The sequence below is a fragment of the Numida meleagris genome, chromosome 5 (genome assembly GCF_002078875.1).
Source record: "Numida meleagris isolate 19003 breed g44 Domestic line chromosome 5, NumMel1.0, whole genome shotgun sequence".
NCBI lineage: Eukaryota > Metazoa > Chordata > Aves > Galliformes > Numididae > Numida > Numida meleagris.
The window spans coordinates 44,269,194-44,291,715 of NC_034413.1; the positions used below are offsets into that span (position 1 = coordinate 44,269,194).

General features: G+C 42.8%; 1 protein-coding gene across 3 annotated transcripts in view; it reads left to right on the plus strand.

Moving 5' to 3' along the window:
* Window positions 1-22,522, plus strand: part of PLCL1 (phospholipase C like 1 (inactive)) — a 200,154-nt gene that overhangs the window by 166,903 nt on the left and 10,729 nt on the right. For 2 of the 3 annotated variants that reach the window (XM_021398055.1, XM_021398054.1), the window contains 2 exons: window positions 7,823-7,898; window positions 11,025-11,134. In XM_021398055.1, coding sequence (XP_021253730.1) covers window positions 7,823-7,898; window positions 11,025-11,134 — 186 coding nt within the window. The remainder of the gene's footprint in view (window positions 1-7,822; window positions 7,899-11,024; window positions 11,135-22,522) is intronic. The other variant, XM_021398056.1, reaches the window with a different exon arrangement.

Here is a 22,522-nt window from a genome sequence, read left to right on the forward strand (position 1 = left end):
AGGCACTGCAAGGATCTCACTCAGGTGAGGCAGCGTGTGTGCTGCACCTTACAATCTGCCAAACTGGTGCTGGTGTTCAGTGATCACACTTAGGGTGTGGGGAGGGAGGGCAAAGAAAAGAAAGAAAGAAAAGGAGATACTCCGTGTGAGGAAAAGGGATGGGGCCCAGCTGGATGTGACAGATGGCTGAATTATACATTGCAAACAGTTATCCTGTGAAGTTAGATTTTTTTTTTATGCGTGATTTTTTTTTTTTTTTTTGGTAAACAGATTGTGGTTTCTCTGCACAGTGTATTCGTTTGCTGATGCAAGCATGTATTAACTAAGGGACGCTTGTGCAATTTGCTGTACAGTTATTGGTTCAACTTTATTTTTCCTCTGAGATGAAGTGATTAAATCATCTGGAAATCAGAAATAAGACACACGCGATAATACATTTTCTTGTCCTTACCCAATCTTCTGGCTCTTGTGCAAGTATTATTTTTTCAGGAAAAATTAAAGAAGCTCCCCAAATATTTTTCTTACTCTGTTTTTGAATCATAGTTGCACAAAAGATGGATAGATAATGTTTTTGTTATATATTCTCATGTTCACATGAATGTTTTGCTTAGTATTCAAGCCTCTTTATGGGAACTGATTTTGGTTGTTTTGTAACAGATAGATAAGGAAGGATGATGTGTCTGTTGGTATGGTTGAGAGAAGGCAAGTTAGAGTTAACATACCAGCTAACAGGGAGATGGATTGGGGATTTTTGAGAAGAAACACACTGCTGGGAAATAAGACAATGTATTTAATGGCAGTGGGTTTTCTGACACAAGTAAAGGTCCATGCACGCTAGCACAAATCTGCAGAAGTGTGTATCCCTGTCCATTCTTCTTTCAGATTCAGTCTTTTGGGTTTCCTTGTCTTGATGCGAGCATGATGGCTATTTATTCCCAGGGAGAAAATTCATTTTTCCAGTTTATGTAAATGCAAAACGACCAAATGGATTTTTGAGCTTTTCCACTGAAATTTGTATTTCAGCTGGGACAGTGTCATCCCCAAAGGGACATTTTTCACAATTCTCTGAACAGCTGAAAACAAGGGATATTGTAGAGCATAATATTCACTGCCAAGAAAGTGTCATAAAGCACTGACGTCAAACACAGTCCAGTACTGGGACATTGAATTCATAGCTGTCTTACAGAGCTTTCTATCCAAAATTGGACATAGACAGGGAAAGCAATTATCCTTTTCCTTTCTCCTTTTCTTGTAATTCTCTCTCTTTTCCCACTAGTCTCTCATTTTCTCTCTCTGATAGCCACATCCATTCTTCTAAATTAGGACCTGGAAGTGGTCCCATCAGAACATTTCTTATAGACTGAAATTCCAGTTGGTGCTTTAGTTGGTCAAGCTTAGCACAAGCATGTTGAAAGCTGACTCCTTCCCCTGTTTCTTAGTTATTTCTATTGTTTTATAAAGAACTGGTCTTCATGCACCAGGTCTGTCATGATTTGACCTGGTTTCCATGACAAGGGGGAGAGGAGACCCACGGATCTCTGCCCTGAAGGGGGGGCTGGGGGAGAAGGGAGAAGGTGAGAAATGGGCCTGGATGAGAAAGAACAGTGGCAATGAGCTAAAGGAAAAGAAAATTAGTTTACTAAATGTAGTAACAGAATGTGGGATAATACAATATAATACAATATGATTGAAATTGAAGCTAATAAAATGCAGAAGAGAGAGTTTCCAAAACCGAAGTCCTTACTCTAATACTGTAGGCGAGACAGCCGGGGAGTGCAGAGGGCAGTCTCATGACTCCCAGTCCATTTTATCTTTCCCTCCAAACGGAAAGCGGAAACAGAAAAATTAAGTCTTCTGGGAGTTGTAGTTTGTTCTTCTCTTCTGAGACCAAGAGACCGGAACTCAGGAAGTAAACAGTCCATGGAACTGCAGCATTAACTCTAACTCCCAGTGCTCTGCATGATGTTATGATGTGAAATACCGATGAAAACCATGACAAGGTCACATCCTGCAATGCTCTGGCACCATATTTCTCCAGAAATACTTGGAAGCAAAACTGTGAAATTGGAACTTAGAGTGGATTTCCTTCAGTTCCTTCTGCAGTCTGTGTGGCTAAGGTGTTTCCGAGATTTCCAGCTAATGTGACCATCTCTAACAAGTATTGCTGGGCTGAACCCATACAGGATCAGATACAGAAACCTGACTTGGAGTGTACTGGGACAGAGGCAAGGCACAGTAGGTGGGCAGCTTTTCTTCCCACATTTTGGTACCATGTGGAAATCCTCTTTACAACGCTTGCTGGCACATGATTAATTGTCTGGCAGTTTCAAGTCCCAAATGTCTGCAAGAAATGCTTGGTGCTAGAGGAAATCCTCTTGAAATTTTCATGAGCTCAGTTTGTGCTTCAGATGTTTTTCCAATTGGCTGTATTTCTGTGGCATTTTTTGCAGCAATAGAGACACGATACGGCATTCCTTACCCAGGCAGAATTCTTCCTTGTCTGAGGCAGGCGCGGGAGAATGGGAGAGAGGGGGAAGCTCTCTCTCTCTTTTTTTTTTTTAATTTGATGTTCCGTCGGTTTCTGTTCTAAGCATCAGAATACTTATGAGTAGATTCTTTGAACTGTCTCTTCTCTATCATTTATCTTCCCAGCAGAAGCAGTGCTTTAATTTGCCACCAGGAGTTTTTCCTGTCCTTTTTTTTTTGATGAGACTCTGCTGAGTTAATTTCCTCTTCCCTTTTCAGTTTCTAGAGTAGTTTGTAATAAAAGGAAGAAATTGGTTTGTAGCACAGGAGTTCGTTAAAATAAAAAGAAATAACATTTTTTATTCATTTTTGGCTGATCTTGTGATTAAACATCAGTACAAACAAGAAATTCTTGTGAGTTAAAAAAAATGTATTTAGTGTAAACATACTTTATGTTTCACTTACATTTATTTACCTTTGTAATAATACTTAACAAACATGATACATAACATCTTTCTGCAAGTGTGATTTTGAAGTTGATATTGCAGGCAGTGTTTAGACACTTTAGTAATCCAGGCCGGTTATATTTTCAGCCCACGGTCTGTTCCACCTCCTGATTCTCAGGGGCTGTGTATTAGAGAGCTCCTGAGTTTGTGCCAGCTCCCACCTCCTGTGCTTTGGTGAGAGACCTTGCCTGATTTCAGCAGGGTGCTTCAGGTAGATTGAGGTGAATCAAATTTAAGCTGCTTGTTTTCAGCATTTTGTAAGAATATTTAAATTAAATGAGCAACTTTGCAGGAAAAAAATTAGTATATGCAGATGAGGTTTTGTATTCCTCATCTCCATTAGTTTATTAAATATGACAGGTACTTCTGGGACTTATGCCATGTGCATCTTCTGTTACTCTGAGCAACTTATTCCCTTCTCATTGTGAGAGTATTTCTTGTACTGCAGCCTCTACAGCAGGGTCAGCACCTCCAGGACGTGCACAGTGTTGGTGTCCCTTTTCCCCCAGAAAAGCAGCAGAGCCCCTGATGGAGGAGCAGGACCCCCGCTTTGTTCCACACCGTGCCCTCCTCACTGGCCCCTGTCTGTTGGGATGCAGAGGCTGGTTCTGAAGTGAGCGGGATCCAAGCAACGTGAAGGGGCACAGCAAGCCGGCAGGCAGAACAAGCAGCGAGTCACAGCTTATAACTTGCTCCCTGGGTTTCAGTGTGATGTGCAGAGTGAGTTCTGTTCTGATGCCTTCATAGAATAACTTTAGTAAACTACTGTTCTATGCCCTTCCTTCTTCCCTTCTGCATCTGTTTAGAAATCCTGTTAAAGGAAGTTTTTCTCATTCACCCTATTCCTCTTTCCTACTTCAGTAGGTGTATACTGCTGGTCAGCAAAGTACCTCTGGAAACTCCTGTAAGAGAATCAAGTTTTTGTGTGGCTTCGCTGCCATTTTTGTCCATGTTTTTCCCCTGTAGTTACTTGAAACACATCACTCTCAAGATAAATCTTTCTAACATGGGAAACGAGCTGTCCTGGCTCCAAGTGGACCTAGATATCAGCATCCATCCTTTAAAGTTTGCTCCTTAGAACATATTTATTTGTGGTCAGTCCCTTAAAGCTTATTGTCAGAGTGGTGAACCATGAGTTTCCGAAGGGATGAGAACACATCTCTTGCTTTTTGAAGGCACTAGCCAATCTGAGGTGCCATTTGGGAGCTGCCATTAAAAATCAGCCTGATGGACTCTGGGCAGGTGACTGGGTCTTAAAAACTACCTCGAGAACACTGTTCAGCAGGGATCTTAGCAGTGCAGAGGTGTATGGAAATTCAGGCTGCAAAAGGCACTCACTCTTCACATCTGAGACACGTTGCTGGATGTCATAACATTGCTGGCAAAACTGGGCGTTGGAAATCTTGGGCTGTTGTGTGATTTATGGAGTTACCTTCCCAGCAGAAAATCCCACAGCTCCATGTTGTATTTTGGGCTTCTGGTTCTTGTCTTGGCACTGCTAGTAGAGGTAGCTGACATCCACAAGCAGGGCTTTGGGTTTGATGCCAGCTGGAAAAGCCAGGGGAACATTCAGACTAGGAGTTTCTGGAGTCATTTAAGAACCAATGCCAAAAAAATAGGGGGAAAAGAAAAAGGTTTTTCTAGATTCCACAGCACAGGGCTGTGTGCAGGAGCAGTTGACACGAGCAGAGCTGTGGGGCTGACAGTCGGGCCTGTGCAGAGGTGCCTGCAGGCAATGTGCTCCATCCCTGGCCCTGCACCCTCTGCTGTGGCTAGGAAACCTGCCACTTGCTTTCCTGGGTCCAGCAGAGAGGTGTGCATGAAGCCCTGGCTCTCTAGCTGTAGCTTTCACCTGCTTATACCCATGGTAGACTGCGTACTGAGACATCGTTAGCAGTAATTCCAGTAAACAGTTACCAGTGACAGCATTTTAGGTGATCTTTACAGCAATAACTTTGTAAATATTCCCCAAGGAGTTTTCCTGCATGTAAATGACAACATCCACGAGGGAAAAAAGAGAACTGGATTTTCACATTACTGTTATACTTTTTTTTTGTGGATTGTATAAGTTTTGTTCCCAGGATTTGCTCCAAAACCTTTGAAGAGCATCTGTTGTGACAGACTTAAAGGAAGAAAAAAAAAAAAACAACAGCCACAAAACCGAAGCCCGGTGCTATCATTTTATTCCTGGATAGCAGTTACTTGCCTGCCATACTCTTATCTATATGAATCCATCTCTGATTCTTTGAACCAAATGTTCTTGCTTTATCTCTGCAATAATCTATCTCTCTGATCTTTTACTGCAAAGCTGGGAAGTGCATTTTTGGCCAGCTTAAACTGCAGACACAGTTCTGTTGGGAGCAGTTTCTGGCCTGCAGTGCAGAAGTACTGATCCCACCCAGTGTTATCACGCCTGGTGAAGATACTGTAGACCCTCCAAAATCATGTATTGTATTTGGGCCAGGTTGTATTACTTCTTCCTGCTATTTGCTATTTGCTAGAGAAACATCTGAGGGCGAATGCCAGGTGGTGAACTAAAGGCATCATCTAAGTCTGGTCACCTGAGTTAGTTCTCAGGATATGTCACAGGACAAAAGCAGCTTATATTATCAAGAGTGCCACTGCGCAAGAGAACAGGAAGAAGTTAAATTCTGCTTCATGATCTGTTTTTAATTTTTCTTGCTGAGAGCAGTGAGACTTTGATGTTGGCATCGAAGGAGAAGAGTGCTAGTGCTGCTCTACCTGCTCTGCAGTAAAAAAATTTGACATCCTCTTGCCAATTCTCTTTTAAAAACAAATGTAATGCTTTCACATTTGGTAATTGAAAGACAACTGCACCAGAAGCTCCTGGGAGTGGATCCAGTAGTTGGAGGAAGATATGGTCAAACTCACCAAATTGCATGTAAAAACTCATGATTCTCAAGTTTGCTCTTTGTGTGTCATAGCTGTGACTCTCATAAATCAGGTTTTATACTTTGGAGATCTGTGCGTGCAAGTCTGGCACATTGGCTGAGGTGCACTGACCTCGCTGAGCAGCTCGCTGGTGCTGTTGTGGGGGAAGAGCAGGTGCAGACCCACAGTGGGGCTGTGGGCAAGCCCTGGTGTGATGAGGATGTGGCCAGCAGTGCCTGGCTGCAGGCACCGGGTCTGGTCTGCATGCCCATGAGATGCATGTTGGGCCTCTGGCTGCCTCCTTAGTGACTGGCTTTACTGTTCAGACTGACTGCAGTACTTGTAGTTGGCGACTGAATGTCTGCTTCTGCACAGTCTACGTGCTGCGGCACAGAAAAGCCAGAGGGTGGGTAGAAATTGTCATCTCTTTCCAGATGACAAGTGAAAATATCAAAGAGAAAAAAATCAACATGATGCATGAACAAGCAAGTAATACACAGTGAAAGGCAAAGGATACTATCTAAAATAATTTAACTCTCAGGCATATCTACCAAACATCTTCTGTTGAAAATGATTTTGTACTCTTATAGATGTGTCGAGCCTTCTTCTTTATGCATGTGAATCTGGCAATGGATTTTATTCTTCTCATCTTCTTGTTTACGTTGAAGTGAAGGTGTAGGCACTTCTATTAAAGTAAGCCTTTCTTAATAACTTTATTTAGCAGTGGAGATGGCATAAGCAGCAAAGTCTGGATCTGAATTTTTCCAGAATTTAGAAGATTGTGTGTGACGTGTGGAAATGTCTCCTCCCTTGTATCTAGTTAAAATAGTAAGACATGCTAATTTGTGAGGGTTGGCTTAGTACTTACACTGCCTTTCACCAAAGTCATTGCAACTGACTGCTTGTGTTTTCATACTTAGTGCATTTGACAGTAGGGATGCTTTTTACAGTTGTAGCACTTTGGCAGAGCTTTCAGATGATGGTTTCTGTATTTTCAGAAATTAAGCAGTACTCTGCTGCATTTCTAATTGGCACTGCTTTCATTCTGCCTGAGTTTTGTGTTGTAAGTCCCAGAAGAGTGAGATTATTCACGGGCATAATTTGCTATACAGCATGTTCTTTCCTTCTGTAACAGACGTATGTGCTACCTTCTGCAATTTCACAGAATAAGCATTGAAACAATTTGTTTGCTTGCCTGGGCTTCTGAAGAGCTTTGGAAGGACTGTTAACATCAAAGGGGAAGAGTAGTGGCAAGAGGCGAGGCTCAGAAAACGTGTCACATAATGGACATTTCATCTGTGCTTCTCCTAATGGTCTACTCTGGGAAGCTGCACAGATGAGGATGTCTCTTGAAACTCGTGAGTAGTCCTGCTGAAACTACCTGGCTGATTTTTTGCTATCCCTTGTAAACTTCAACAGCAACACCAAGATGCTGAAAGCTGTACAATTTCAGTCTGAATTTCTGCAAAGAGAACCTCAAGCAACTGAACTGTGTGAACTACTGTAATGCATACAGTTACACACAGGATTAAGTACCTCTCAAAATCAGCGCTATTCATGACTTGGTAACGTTTTTGGTAACAGCTTATGCTGAGGCCTATATTTACTTCTTCATCCATTTCAAGGAAAATAGTAATTAGAAAGGGCTTGGTTTCACACAGAATGAGTTTTGTTTGTCTGCTAACTCTGCTTTCTCCTGAAATCACTTCACATTATTTACAGTATGTCTCACTTATGTAAAACAGCTGTTCCTTCATTTCTGGAACAAAACATCTCCTGAGCAACTGTCACTTAGCTTAATATAGATCTAGGGGACCTGATATGAAGCGGTGATCCAATCTTTATGGTTTTGTTTGCAGAACAGAGCTCTTCCTGGGTTTTACGTTTGTTGCTTTTTGTGGATGAGATGTTGCAGGACACCCTAGTAATGCTGTTGTTTTTCATTTCTTTTCTGACAGATGATTCAAGAGAGCAGGGTTCTTATTGAGACGGCGGACATCACTCACGACAAGATTGTTCAGTGTCAGAAAGCAGGTAATCCTTCTCTAATGTGCAGTTCTGGATGGGAGATGGAAACAACGTGCCATAATTTTCTTACAGTTTGTGACTGTGCATCATCTTTCTCCTGAGAGTTAAGTGAGCATCCTGGTTTTCCTTAGCAGACTCTGCCCTCCTGAAGGCTCATCCTCCAACAGCAGTGGAGGTGCAGGATCAGGGAAGAATGCTCAGCTTTCATCTCAAAAGCTATTTCTCCATTTGGTCTACAGACCTGAAATGTCTGACAGCATTTAAATCAGTCAAATGAACCAGAAAGAAATTCAATTAAAAAGAGAGTGAGAAGATGTGCTGCCTTTACTGAGCTCTGTTCTCTGTCACAGTCATCCCCTTAAACACACTGTAGGCGAGAGGTTTTGAAACCCACAGGACCAAGTTCTCTTGCCTACCTTTACTTAATTTTTCCATTTAGGTTTGTTTTAGATGTTGGAAACTTGCACCAATATAATTCTGTTGTGTTCCAGTGAATCCATGTGGCCGTGCATAATACACATTATGCATTACATGGGCACAAATCAGTGTAAGTGGGCTTAAAGCAGATCATGTATTGCTGTTATATTATATTGGATGTCTCTACCTGAGCTGGGACTCTGTTTTGCATATATCAGTAGAAAAGGAGGCGATGGCTTCCAAAGTGGCCACCCATATGCTGTTTGTTCTGCCACAAGATCACACTCCTTTTCCAGGATGGTAGGAATCACCAAAATGTCTGTGATTCACAGCTCAGCTTATTCATGCAAACCCCTTCATCTCTTATTTAGGACAGTAACCTGGACTCCTAAGTGGGACATGTTTCCTGTAGTTTACGATGATACACAAAAATAAGCCCTGCTAGAGAGATAAGAGTCCACATTCGGCAGTGTTAAGATCTTAATCCTCTGCAACTAAATCCATCAGCTTTCATGTATCAGAAACCATGCCGAACAAATTCATGCAGTGAATTTATGGGTTTACACTGAGGAAATAAAATCTGCTTTCAGTCAATTTAGTTGTATAGCTGCGCCTTTTGTAACCTGCAATGAGCCTCTAAGCTCAGTAATGCAAAAACACTAGCTACTGTATTTAATTTATGATCTCAGGCATAGTCTTCTGGGACCACAACAATTCTAAGTACTGTTTTTTCCAATAGTCGTTTTTGGATTTGGCAAGTGAAACGGTCTACACCCATTTGCTTCTATTAAATGTAAATAATGAATGAAACTGGTGCTTTATAGTAAATGCTTTAATTCATATTTTTTAACCCATCTTTTTAATGAGAAGAAGCTTGAAGACTGTTTCAATAATAGCATTTAACTGATTTCTAAGTGTTAAAAGGGCAAGGTGGAATCCAGTCTTTGTTCACTGAAATTCAGGGCTCAGGAGCAATGGCCAGAGTTGTGGTAGCAAATGGAGGAGAGGTGGTACATCTTCCTGCATTTGAAGGGCTTCATCTTGGTTGTGCATTGGCTCCTCCTGTTAAGAGATGTTAGAGGTAAAATTGCCTAAGACATTGTCTTTCACCAACCTCAGCTCAATCCCACTCCCTTTCAAGTGCATTCCCAGCCTGGTTTGGCCCAGGCTCCCTATGCCACAGGGACCCTAAATGACTTCTCAGGCTGCTGGATTTGTGGTTCTGTTTATTTATTTTTCATGTGTGGTTTTGATGCTCCCTCCCACAGCCTAACAGATATTAGCAGCTGCCTCTATGTGGGCAGCACTGTCTCCAGTTGACAGGTGAGGAAGTGAGTTTCAAGGTGAAAAATAAAGTACGCTGCATAAAGGCAGGGCTGTCCAAGTGGAACTGAGCACTGTAGACCTTCCTAGTTCTTCAGAGGACAAAGCAAGTCACCTGACTATTTTCTTTCTCTTATTCAAGTGATGTGATTTGTAAGTCCGCTGGCATGAGGCAGCTTAAAAGGAAATCTTGCTTGAAATGCAATTATTTAGACTGTTTTCCAAAGGAAGTGTTGCAGGAGCTCCGTTCAGTTGCTGGAAAACTTGTGAGTGAGTGAAGTTCTGGAGAATAAACAGTAGGTAAGCCTTACATTGTGTGAGATTAAACTCCTTGAGTATTTCTCAAGCTGTGACTTCAGCCACCTCCAGATTGGGTGCAGGGCAAGAAGAAGGCTATTGCCAGTTTTCCAGAAGAGCTTTGGGCAGGCTGATGCTGATTGCAGCCTGCCTCAGGGCATCAGGGGCTGTCTCCTTCAGCAACCGTGCTAAAATAGCTGCTCTGTGCTCTGTGCAGGTGTTTTCTGTCAGGTGTCAATGGGCATTTCTTTGATGTAATTTCAAAAAAACTTGAACTTGTTTACCTTAAAACACTAGGGGAGGGAGAGCTATGAAATTGGAGACTGAACTAGAGATTGAACTTGGTTTCTTCAGCCAGAGTGGGCTTCAGATGTTTTGGAGTGATTTAGTGCCAATTAGGCCTTTGTAAAGTAAAAATTAATGGAACACAAGCAGCTCTTTCTCCATTTTGTCTCTTCATTCTCAGCAACCTCAGAGAAATGTTTGCATACACTGTGCGAATCTCATAGAATTGGTGAGCTAATTGGACTTATTAAAGTTTTTAATCTGCTCCTAGATTTCTTCAGTTCTAGTCTCCAGTAATGAAATGTCACAATTGCCAAGGCTATGGTTGGAAGTCTATATTCAGCAGGCTGCAGGAACAGCAATCCTACCATTAGTGGTGTGCATTCATGAAATAATTTGTCATTGCGGAGTACAAGGGTTTTTCTCTATGACTTGTGATTAAGATTAGAAGAAGCTGTGCACCTGAGCCTGTATTTTCTGTGCTGCACAGGTATCTTTCATATCTGCCAGACTGCCTCCCAGGGCACAGTCATCCATTGAAGGAGAGTGACAAAATATCGCCTTTTGTCACAATATTTCTGCAAGCAGAAGTGCCGGAGGAGTGTTTGTGTGGGGACCAGGCATGTGCAAGGTTGCACGTAACACTTGTGTTCTGGAAGGTGCTCTCCAGGAATGGTGTTCTGATGGGGAAGAAGGGGGGAACACAAACAGGATGTAGGAAGTGCCAGCTGTGAGGAGAAAAATGCTCACTGAACATTTTGTAGGGGAAATCAATCATGCGGAGGGTGATGCAGTGATCTGTTTTTTTAGGGATGGAATTCCATGAAGAGCTTCATAACCTTGGGACAAAGGAAGGTTTGAAAGGAAGAAAATTAAGCAAAGCCATTGAAAGCTTTGCATGGAATATCACAGTGCTGAAGGTAAGCACAGAAAACACCACCTTGTGCCTCCTATTAACAAATCTTTGGTCTTTTTAGTTCATCTGCTGGTACTGTCTTACTAATATCAGAGATGCATTTTGTTTTAATGGGATGTATAAATTACCCCCAATTACTGAGCATTATTATGTATATTTAATCACAACTGTGGTTTGGAAGCTGTGGAGGGAAATTTATGTAAGCCTGCACAAAGGAGGAAAGATAGCTCATTCGTTTGTGTGCTCACAGATCTGGTTTCTTTTGCCTATTCTGCCTTCACACACCCTGAATGTGACCTGACACTGGGTTTTACACACTTCATTTGTAATATGAGGACAAGAGTGTCTCTTGGGAAAGGTGGGGAATGGGGTATGCTGTTATGAAAAAAACACACAACAAATACTGCAGATCCTGCAGATGTCAGGGATGTGTTTCAAAAGTGGAGTACCATCTGAATGGCTAAACGAGCCTCCATCCTGGCTGCGCAGTGATGTGCTGCGCACTGAGCACTTTGCTCTCCAGGCTTTAGCGACAGGTTCAGCACAGACAGCCATAAATTGCCATGACGGCTGGACATCTGGGCCTAGGTGAAGTTGCCCGAGGACAGCCTAAGATGGAAAGAGGAGAGGATCTGGTGTAGCCCCATCAAACAGCAAGGAGAGGATCCCAGCCAAGCATTCAGGTTGTTAGCATTCAGCTCACACCTTGCTTCACAGCCTCATTTCCCACCTTGCTCTGATAGATCACGCTTTGCTCACTCATGTCCCCTTCCTCCCTCCCTGCCGACTGCTCCCTCCAGCTCCCATTAAGTAGGTTACCCTGTCTCTAGTCCCCTAGCACCTTTCCCTTCACAGGGCAGAGGGAATTTTTATGAGGTCACTGATAATATAGATATTGAAACATGACATGCAACAGCAGTAGCAAGAGCGGCAGGCGGTGGCAGGCCTCAGCCTCTTTGAGGTGGAAAGAGCACTAACAAAAAGGAATTGGGAATGGAGATGCTGAGGGGCAAAAATGGGTGGGAGAGTTTGGTGGTGTGAGGGAAGGGTTAGATTTGGGGGACGCTTGTGGTTAATGTGTACCTTGATTCACTGTGAAAGAGGGAGGGAAAAAGGGTAATGGAGTCGGCGTAGGCACAGTTAATAGGACCTCTGAGAAAGAGAAAAGGCAGCCAATTCAAATGTGATGGAAGAGACTGTCCTTTTCCATACAGTATAACTAAGGTGAGTAGCTAAAGAGAACAAAAAAATGCACTAGGCAGTTGTGTACATCATTCTGATGCCTTTATCTGTGTTAGGTAAAATAAATGCCTCATGTTCAGTCACTGTACGCGCAGTGAAGGCTACTCTAAACTTCTACATTTTTAGATGCTTGTCAAATTAGAATTTCAGAGCTCTGAGATGATCTGTGATTAATAAAGATATGAATGGGGTATCGGGGAAACATTTCCCATGGAAAAATATTTGCTGCCTAACACGTACTGTCATGTATCAAAGAACATTATGAGCATTTAGTCAGGGTCAAGGAATAGATCATACATAGTTTCTAAGCCGCAGCCTCTTGGGTTTATTTACTTACATATTGAAGTACCAGCAGCGTTGGTTGCAGCTACTACTGATAGAAGAGCACATGAAACACCTTTTCATTCTGACTGAAGTTCGATTCAGCAATGACACAAGGCAAAGAAGAACATGTTTGTACCTCAGATGTTTGATATGAGGCAGCTGGTGATTGCTCTTATTTTTAAACTTCTTTTGTCCTCTTAAAAAATACTGTATTTCTGTAACCCTGCCCCTAGCAAACCTATTGCTGGTTACAGCTGCATCTTGTGTTTGGCACTGACTCTCCCCAGTGTGCTGGTGAGTGCTCTCTGGGAGGTGTTGGTGAGGAGAGTCCAACAACCCTTCCCCAATAAACCAGGGTGTCCTCTGTGTGCCCAGTCTCAGGGTGGTCACTACAAGTGCGTTTCACTAGCTGTTGGCATAGTGAGGTAAGAAAAGAAAAACAGCCTGCAGCATCTAGCAAATGCATGTGATGCATCATCACTTGGTGAGGTGAGAGAAAGACAAAACATCTCTGGGAGGAAGCTTCTTCACGTGCTTGGGGTTGTTGGAGGCAGTTACACTGTGCAGTGGTAGTCAGCTTTACCTGCAAGTTTGTACCCATGAGTAATAATAGCTGTGTTGTGCTCGCATGCTTGCCAGATGATTAATAGTCTTTCTAGGCTAGTGAAGGTAAGGCACATTTAATTAATGTACTATTTATAAATATTCATTGCAGTAGGTAAGCTTTGAATTCAAAGAGGGGATGCAGTAAAAAATTGTTCAGGGCCAAATCATGAAATAGTAACAGAGTGTAAGATTAAAGTGCATTTTATAAAAATCATAACTGTGGGCATTCTTCATGTTCCAAAATGCCCTGGCGTATTTTTTTAGGAGATATGTAATGAGAGCAAATCAAAACAATGTTATTTTCTTCCTTAGTTTATATAAACGTGATTCGGAATAGTAATACCCATCAGAAGGACAAGCTATTTACCAGAACATAAAGATATTGGTAAGAACAGGGACGTAACAACTCGATGGCAATCTAACAAGTCAGTTCTTGATGTTTATTATTAATACGTTAGTCTTTCTATTTGGACCCATGTTGTGTAAAATAGCATTACACACAGAGTTGGTAATATTGAGAAGCGCAGTGTAATTACAGTAGGTAGAATAATCATTTTCTCACAGCATAATTAGTCATTATGATCTCAAATGCAGTCTCACTTTCATTTTTATTTCCGTGTACCTCTATTTCTGTACCTTCGTTTTTGTTTTTGTACTTAAGTACTGCTAAAGTGCAAAGGTGGCAAGAAATGTTGTGTTTATCACCTCACATGATCCATGGTGCAAGGAACTATTTATTACCTAACATCCCTGCCAAACTGCTCAGCTTGGGTTTGCCACAAATGCACAGTTCATTTTCATGAGATATTTAATCAGTCTTAAAATAACTAACTACATATATCACTGAGCGAAGGGTTTCTTGTTGGTATGTGAGCGTGTAGGCACCTCTCATTTCTCCCCGGGTGCTGGCTTTTTTGTGTTGACATGTAGATATGTGCAGGCAGCGTTCATGTAGAGCTGGCGTGGGGCGATGCTGGACACTGCCTCTCCTGGGGCCCTCCCTGTCTGCTTCCTCTGCCTCTCCTGTGGGATTTGCTCCCAAGTGCTCTGTGACTGAGGCACTCAGCATCTGTTATGTGTGCAAAACATTGCTTTAATGACTGCTTTGTGAGTTTTTAAGAATATTTCTTTGGAGGAAAAAAAGTTAAAAAAGAAAAAAAATTGCAGCCTGCAAAACTACTCTCCTTGCTAAGGTGAATCCGCCATGGGCTGCCAGGAGGTGTTTGCTTGGGCATGGAAACTGGGATCCACCAGACTGCCCAAAGCTTGGCAAGTAAACCACACAAGATTTGTGTATGTTGAGTGTGGTTCTGATTTAGTGCTCTCACGTGGACATGTTATGTGCGCAAACATATTTTCCTGGGCTGTCATGATCAGCACATACAAAGTCTAGCGACAGTGCCACCTAATACCTGCCTTTGTGTTGATGGTAACTATCTAGTCAGTCAGTATATCTACATGCAGACTTATTTATAGACAAACCGTGGAAAGACAAAGATAAAGTGGCATTTACTATTTTGATCATCTTCTGGAGAAAAACAAATGTTTGAGTTTGGTCTGTGCTCTGAAATGCGTTCATGTTTTTTAAATATTTTGCTGCCCGTGATAAGATTTTGCTTCAGCTGCTGTAAGTGTATTCTTATTAGTGTATCTTATTAGGATTCCCAACTATTTTTGTGTGCTGCTTTTCATACCACCTGACTACAAGACATCAAGTGGTTAAATTTTCAGGGATCATTTCATCGCCTGTCCGTGAGTTCATCTGCTAATTATCTTGCATTTAAATTAATGCTGATTGGATGTATAAAGAGAGAGGTTGCTGTGTGTAGAAGGCATGCAATTATTAAATTGCTAATGCAAGTCACTCTTTGAGGGAGAAATCCACAAATTCATGATGTAGTCATTATCAATGTTGGCTCAGGTGTAGTGGTGTTATGCAGTGAAACTGCACAAATTCTAGTTCTGGACCACCATTTCCACTAATGCTTCTTTATCACAGTTATTTGTGACAGTGGAGTAATCAGCCTTTGGTTACTGGAGACTTGAAGCATCCAGACCTCTCATCTGGGTGGCACAACCCCAAGTGGGCACCTCGAGGCTTCTGGGAGAGGTAAAAGCCAGATTTCTGAAATATCCGCATGCAGACAGATGAATTCTCACCTGGCTTCACCTCAGCTGAGCTGAATTTCACATCTATAACAAGGTATCAATTTTCTTTAGGAAGAAAAGCAACATGTCTGACAGTGATTATTAGTTGAGGATACTTATTCACAATGGTATCGTGCGAAGGGATGCTGCTGATCCTTTGGAAGAACCAGGTCCTTTCACATAGTTATTATATCACAGTATGGCGCTGTTTTTAGTGTGAGTTGTACAGTATTCTAAAACCATCTAGTAAGTAAGATGTGCTTGTTTTCACACAGGTCCTTTCTCCTGTAGTTAGGCAGGAACTATGGCTTTGCTGCTTGGCATGCTACAGAAGACCCCAGAGTGACATGGCATTTTCAAGAGGATGTGTGGTGTAATTAAACGTGACTGTAACAATGTATTCTACGTCATGTCATACAACCGTTGCCAAAAGATTTGTGTGAGTTTATGCTCTCTTGGTCTTAAGCTAGAACATGGTGAATTCACAAGCACCTGCAAAGGTACTGCATGCCATGTGCCTTGTATTTTTTTCCCTGTAAGTCAGTCAGGCTTTTGCTGCCTCTTCCCAAAGTGTATCCCCATATCTGCTGTTCTTTCTTTTCCCAGTGCTTCTCTGAGAACATGAGCACCTTGGTACTCGGTCTGCAAAACTGCAAAAATAGATGCAGTACACACCGTGGTGGCTTAGCAATAAATTCTTGTGATTTGCTGTCACCTTGTGACAGTGATAGTCCTGCAGGATTGGTGTGGCAAGAGTGGTCTGTGTAGTATGGAGCATTCACACCTCCCTTCAGATGCAGGGCTGGGTATAATATTCCATGTTTACTCATCTCCAGATCTCCCTAGATAAATATGTTTTGAATGTGGTTACCCTGAAGACTCATTTTCCAGAGAGGTTAAATGCTTTTGTCTCATCCTCATATGGTTTGCATTTCCATTATTGCTGCAGAGTGTTGTTTCAACTTTTAAACCTCCCTGGGCGGAGTGACCCGGCTGTTCCTGAAGTGCTGCTGCATTACCAATTCTGACTTGGCTACAGTTCTTCCAAAGGATTGGCCTGCTGTGGGATGACAGATTTTACAAAGATATGAGGAAATGCAAAGCCTTTCTAATTATTCCTGTAGTTGCTAGATCAGGTTTGACTCTTACACATTAACTGAAGAACAAAAAAGGGAAAAAAAATAGCATGAAAAGATTGACTGAGAAGGTGCTAAAGAGAAGGTGAAGAGGTCCAGCAAGGTGAACACCCACTTATCCTTGTAAATACCAGCCTGCTTAACTTGATTCATTTTATTTAAAAGTAAAGTGAAAAGTCAGGAAGGACAAAGTTGTTTAGGACGCTGCTTGCTGAGCATGTGAAGAGCTTAGAAGAACAGAATGGGAGAATGATTCATTCCTGGGCCCTTTGTGTGGCCTGAAGATGGTGGCAAGTATGGTGGAGGCTCCCAGTTTCAGGAGGCAAAGCCTTCCTTGATCCTTGGGGGCACGCCTGTGCCTATGGGGAGGTGTTTTGCAATTCTTCTGGGATAGGGATTTAGAGTCCTTTCAGTGATACCGAATTACAAGATAGAGAGGTAACAGTGTGTGGATTCCACACAAAGCTGTTTTAATCAGCATATTTTGTAAACCCACAGACCTAAACTACGTAATTATTAGGTAGGTGGATCCTTCTTGTATTCAGCTGTTCTCTGCTTATTAGGTTGGTGAATGCTGCCTCGAACTCTCCTTGGTTCTGCTTACAGCACCAGCTTTTGTATTCCTTGCCCAAGCCTGAAAGTAGGAATGCTCCTGCCAGGCACCAAGACGGTGGGATCTTGGTGGACTTTGTCCGTTGTATCTGGTGGTGCAAACTTCTAACGTTACTTTAACAGTGTGCATCAGGATAAAAGGGTTGTAATCCCAGTCTTTGATCGGTTCTGGTTAATCAGCTTGAATATCCTCTTCTTCTTGGCTGCCAGCCACGCTGCAGGAGCATTGCTCTGGGGAGGATGTAGTTAGCGGTCTCAGACAAGTACTGCATGGTCTCTCTGGGTACCCAACTGCTCTGTGTGAGCTTTGGAAGCTCTAATGGTGTTTCTGACCAGGTCTGTTTTCTTGGCCAAGTTAAATTTCAAGACGCAAAACAGGCTTAGAGCCAGTTAAATATTCACATGTTTAAAATGTATGTGAAGGCCACCCAGGTGATCTTAAATGTGCAAGTACCTAATGCTGGCAAGGGAAGAGATTGAGAGGGGAAGGGAGAGCAACAGCTGCCAGGGTTCACAGCTCTGGCTTCTTCATGATACCTTCAATTTCTAAAGAGATGTGTCAGGATTCCGAGCCCTAGCATGGCTTTCAAATAGGTATGGTTTGTAAAAAAAAAAAAAAAAAAAGGTCCCATATTAGTCAGTTATTTACTGGGGTCTTATCCACTACTGACACATGGCAGGAGTGCTTTGTTGGCTGGCAAGAAGCAATGACCCAGACATTCAGATCAGGCAGAGTAAGAAGCTGTCAAACATATATGCAGAACAGCAATAATGCTGGGACAAGAACAGGTCAGGGAAGTGAAAGATGATATGAAATGCCTCCAGTGATGTCTTGTCTTTGCCTGCTTTTCTTGTGTTTGACTAAGATAAGCCAGAGAGAAGTGGCAAGCAGTCTTACGAGGTGCCTTTCATTTACAGTGATGTGACAAATTGCCAGAAGCTGTGGATGTGAGGCGGGACGAGGTGCATTGCGTTGCCATGATGGTGGTGGCAGGAGGCAGGGCTGGGGCCTGCGGGGTCACTGCGCCACGGGCACCTCGGTGGTGCAGGCAGGATCCCCCTAAGCTGGGGGTTGGCATGCTGAGAACTCAATTTATGTTTTTATGTTTATAAACGTTTAGAAAAAAAACCATTAAATAGTATGTGGTGTTGCTCACCACCACGCTGTCTGTTTTACCTGTGTGTCAGATTCCCTCCATCCTTGGCCTGGACTAGACATCTCCTGGCTCAGAAGCTGTCTCAATGCACTCTGGTGCAGCAGACTCACACTGACACCCCCTGGGGTGGCTGCATGTGAGAGCTGGCACTGCTCTTCCTGTGCTGCAGCTGCTGCAGGCTTCTCTGCAAACCTGTATCTGTTCTCAGTACCTGGGTGTGAAGACCAGCTTCTGTCACGTTTGTGGGACATCTTGTCCAAAGGCCGTGCAACTGGCATAGTAATCAATGATGGTTAGGTGGCAGTGTGTGAATATAAAGAGAGTTTGTTCTGTGAGTACTGGTTGCCACTGGTAGTCAACAAGGTTATCACTTATGAGGAGGTTATTTGAAAAATCAACAGATACAGTTACAAGTTCCTTGAGGAAACTCGTCTTTTGAGGGAAAAAAGCTGCTGCTGCATGTATGTGTGCGTGAACAGAACTGAGCTTGAAAACAGGTTTTAATAAGGAAAAAGCAAACAACAAAAAACAAGTAGTGACTGAATGGAATAGCATTTGTAGATGGTTCCTCACTGAAAGAGGCTTGTGTGAATCTAGGTCAATATCACCTGCCATCCTTTAAAGGCGGTAGTGAAGGCAGGAACTCAAGTGGAGCAGGAACTTCAGCAATTTCTTCCTCCATTGCCTCCCCTGAACTGGTGTCGTTTCCATCCAAGATGCGGATATCAAAGGCTGCCGCGCCCGGCAGTGGAGTTAATTAACACAGCCTGGAAGAACTGTAGGTGTCTGACGTGGAATGTGTGCTGATCTGCCAACATGACCTCATTCAGACTTAAAAGGGCTGTAGAGAAAGTAAAAGTTTCAGCAGAAATTTGCACATTTCATCCTTTGATCTGTCAGTAGCTGAACTGACAAAGAAAGAAAAGAAGTGAGAGGCTGCCTCTGATGTGTTGAAGGCTGCAGTGTCCTATGGTACCTTGCCTGGATGACGATTCACAACAGTGAAGAAGTTGGTGGCCTCCTCCTTTGCTCTCCTGTGTACTGTTGATTTTGTTTCAGGGTGATCAGTTAGGCAGTGGGATATTTTTCCTGTGCTGAGACTCATCAAATGGATCTTTTCTTGGATGTAATTGGTTAGATTCATCTGTATCAGTGTGAGCACTGATTACTGCTTAGGAATCTCCAGTTCTCTCTTTATACAACTTGGAGGATTCCTAATGCCTCTTAAATAATATATGAGAAGAGAGCTGCATGGTTATTTGTTGTTGAAAGGACATGTTACATTTTTAAATGATTTTGTTTCTATTTTCATCTTTTAATTCTATTTTAATGTGAATTTAGCAAATTCACATTACAACTGAGGATTTGCTGTTGCTGTGGTGATCTTGTCCCTCCAGCTGACATACATTGCTGCTTCTGGTCTGTGCAGAGATGAGACTGACAGTGCCTGGCAGGATGTTTTGCCTTCCTTGTGTTTTAAATTGCTGAATGCCATTGTAAATCTGCATCATGCATCCTGGTAAAGGTCTAGCAGAGTTGGGATTGCTTCAGAGCTAAGAAAGGCAGGTAGAAAAGCTCCCTTTGTTTTTCTCTAAACATGGAGCTAACTTGCATCAGCTCAGTACCCTGCCTGAGCTAGAATAACCAGCAGGGCTCTGGGAGGATTTTTACCCCGAGCAATTGTGTTCCTAAGCTGTTAAATTCACTGCTTCATTTAGACAGGGGGCTGTGAGCCATAGGAGAGTTTCTTACGGCAGCCAGTGTCTGAGCAGAAGGCTCTGTCTCGTGGTTGTCCATCCGGGGACAGGGCAGGTGGAAGCAGCTGCTGGAAGCCTCCAGCCACAGTTAATTTTCCTGATTTTGTGCAAGGCTGTTGATGTGTACGTGGGGAAGGGCCATACAAGAGGATTAGTTATATGTTGCTCTTTCTCCAGTGTTTGCTTACTGTTAAGTCTCAATAATATAGTTCTCTGGGAGCTTTAAACCTGTGCTAGTCTGGAACAGTTGTGGTTTATTGTAATCTTTGGTGTGTGCCAGAAGGTTAATGTATTTTAAAAACTACCTTTGTTGTGTGTATCTGGAGTTCGTTACTGCAGATCACATTCCATTTCAGTGTGTATCAGCGATGCAAAGTTGACTGCCCCTTTTGTTAAATGAATTACATGACACTGTCTACAAAACCGTGCTCCCTGCAGGGGAATGAGTGTCTAACTGAAGCTGATTCTAGAGGGGGCTGAGGAAGTGATGAATGCTGCCATTTGCTCCATTGAAAATTCTTCTTCTCATGTTGCTGAGATGATGGTTGGTTTTCTCTGGCTGTCAGTGCCCTCAGTCACATCTGGTAATATACTTTATAACTTTTACTGAAGATGGGGGATAGCGTATCTCTTTATGAATTACAGGTCCTCCCTTCCTCCCTCCTGGGCGTAAACAGAAATCCTCTCTGCATTTGTCGGAACATGTATGATCCCACTGCTAGCGAGGACCTTTGTGACTTGTTCTGCGTTTACATGAGTACAGGAGCCAAGAGAGCTGAATTTTAAATCCAGTGGGCAGTGACTTGCTTGCGTGACCTTCCCCATTTCATTGTACCAGTGCAACTTCAATTTTCTGCCCCCTTACATTGAAATCAGAAAACATTCATCCACATTGCTAATATATTATGAAATCTGTGGTTAATGAAGTGGTGACATTTAGCTCAGTGGTGATATTGATTTATTTCTTAAGTCTAACCACAGGTTATTGAGTAAAGTCTTCCATGTTGACATACACATTTATTGGAAATATGGATCTGCAGGGTGGACTTGGGCAGTTAGTTGAAAGCCACAAACTGTGTGAAACAAAAGTCATGGGTGTTCAGCAAGACCAGGCATTGCTTTGTGGTTGTTCACCCCAGTGACCTTGGTAGATCCTGTAAGCCCTAACCATGGCAGATGATCCCAAGAATCTGTGCAGGTGCTGTGCAACAGTTGCTTGAGGAGTCAGAGACTGAAGTGCTTGCAGGTGGAAGTAAGCTTTACTCTAGGAACAGTAGATTGGAAAACTGCGATCTTGTATCCTTGTAGTTGTCATATCCTTAACAACTACAGTTTTCTTTATTCTAAGTCATAGAATGGCTTAGGTTGGAGGGGACCCTGCAGATCATTTAGTTTCAATCCCCTGCTATGGGCAGGTTGCCACCCAGCAGATCTGGCTGTCCAGGCCCCATCCAACCTGGCCTTGAAGGTCTTCAGCAATGGCACATCCACAGCTTCTCTGGGCAGCTTGCGCCACTGCCACACCACCCTCTAAGTAAAAAAAAAAATCTGTCTGACATCTAACTTAATATGGTCATTTATAATAAAGTGCAAGATAGTGAGCCCTACTGGATCCAAAGGTGATTCCTTCTCCAGTGGATCACTTCCCAGGTCCAGGTCATTTCCCACTTTAGAGGATCCTTTGGGATGCATTTGGTGAGAAAAGCTGAGGCAAAAGCAGAGACCCTGTTGCTGTGGCAGCTTCTGTTTATTTTTAGATCACAAAAAGATGGCATTACTTGTGTCTAGCTGTGCATGTGTGAGAGCAGACTAAAGAGGCACATCAGTCAGAGTTAAAGGAGTAAGTTAAAAAGCTCAGTGCCCAGAATCCTCCATGTTACAGGCCGGAAACAGGTTCCATGTTGGCAGGAGAAGAATTACTGATGTGTTGTGGTGCACTCTAAATTGACAGAACTAGCAGTGACAATAACGACAGTTAAGTGCTCTGCGTGTTCTCACCTGGTATCACCTGGGCTCCTGTGCCTTAGTGCCTCTGGTCTGGTCATGCTGGTGTACCAAGCAGGAGAGAGGAGGAGAGCCAGATGAAGGTGATGAAAAAGCACCTGAAACAGACATGTATTTGTGCAGTCTCCTTCGGGATGGATCTCTGCTCCAGGCACCTGGACTTAATTTTTACTCTGACTTCTTCAGGCCATCTCTATGAGTAACATGAGGAGGTCTCCAAAGATCATTCCCAAAGGTGGTTTCCCTCAGCACACCCTGGATGTCCCTGCTGTCTTCGTTTTGTAGGCAGAGATTTCACAGTCTTGTCTGGCAGCCATTGATAAATAACGTGTACGACTCAACTGAGGTCCATAATCTAATCATATGCTTTGCTTTGCTGAAGAAAACTCAGATGAGCTGTCTAAAC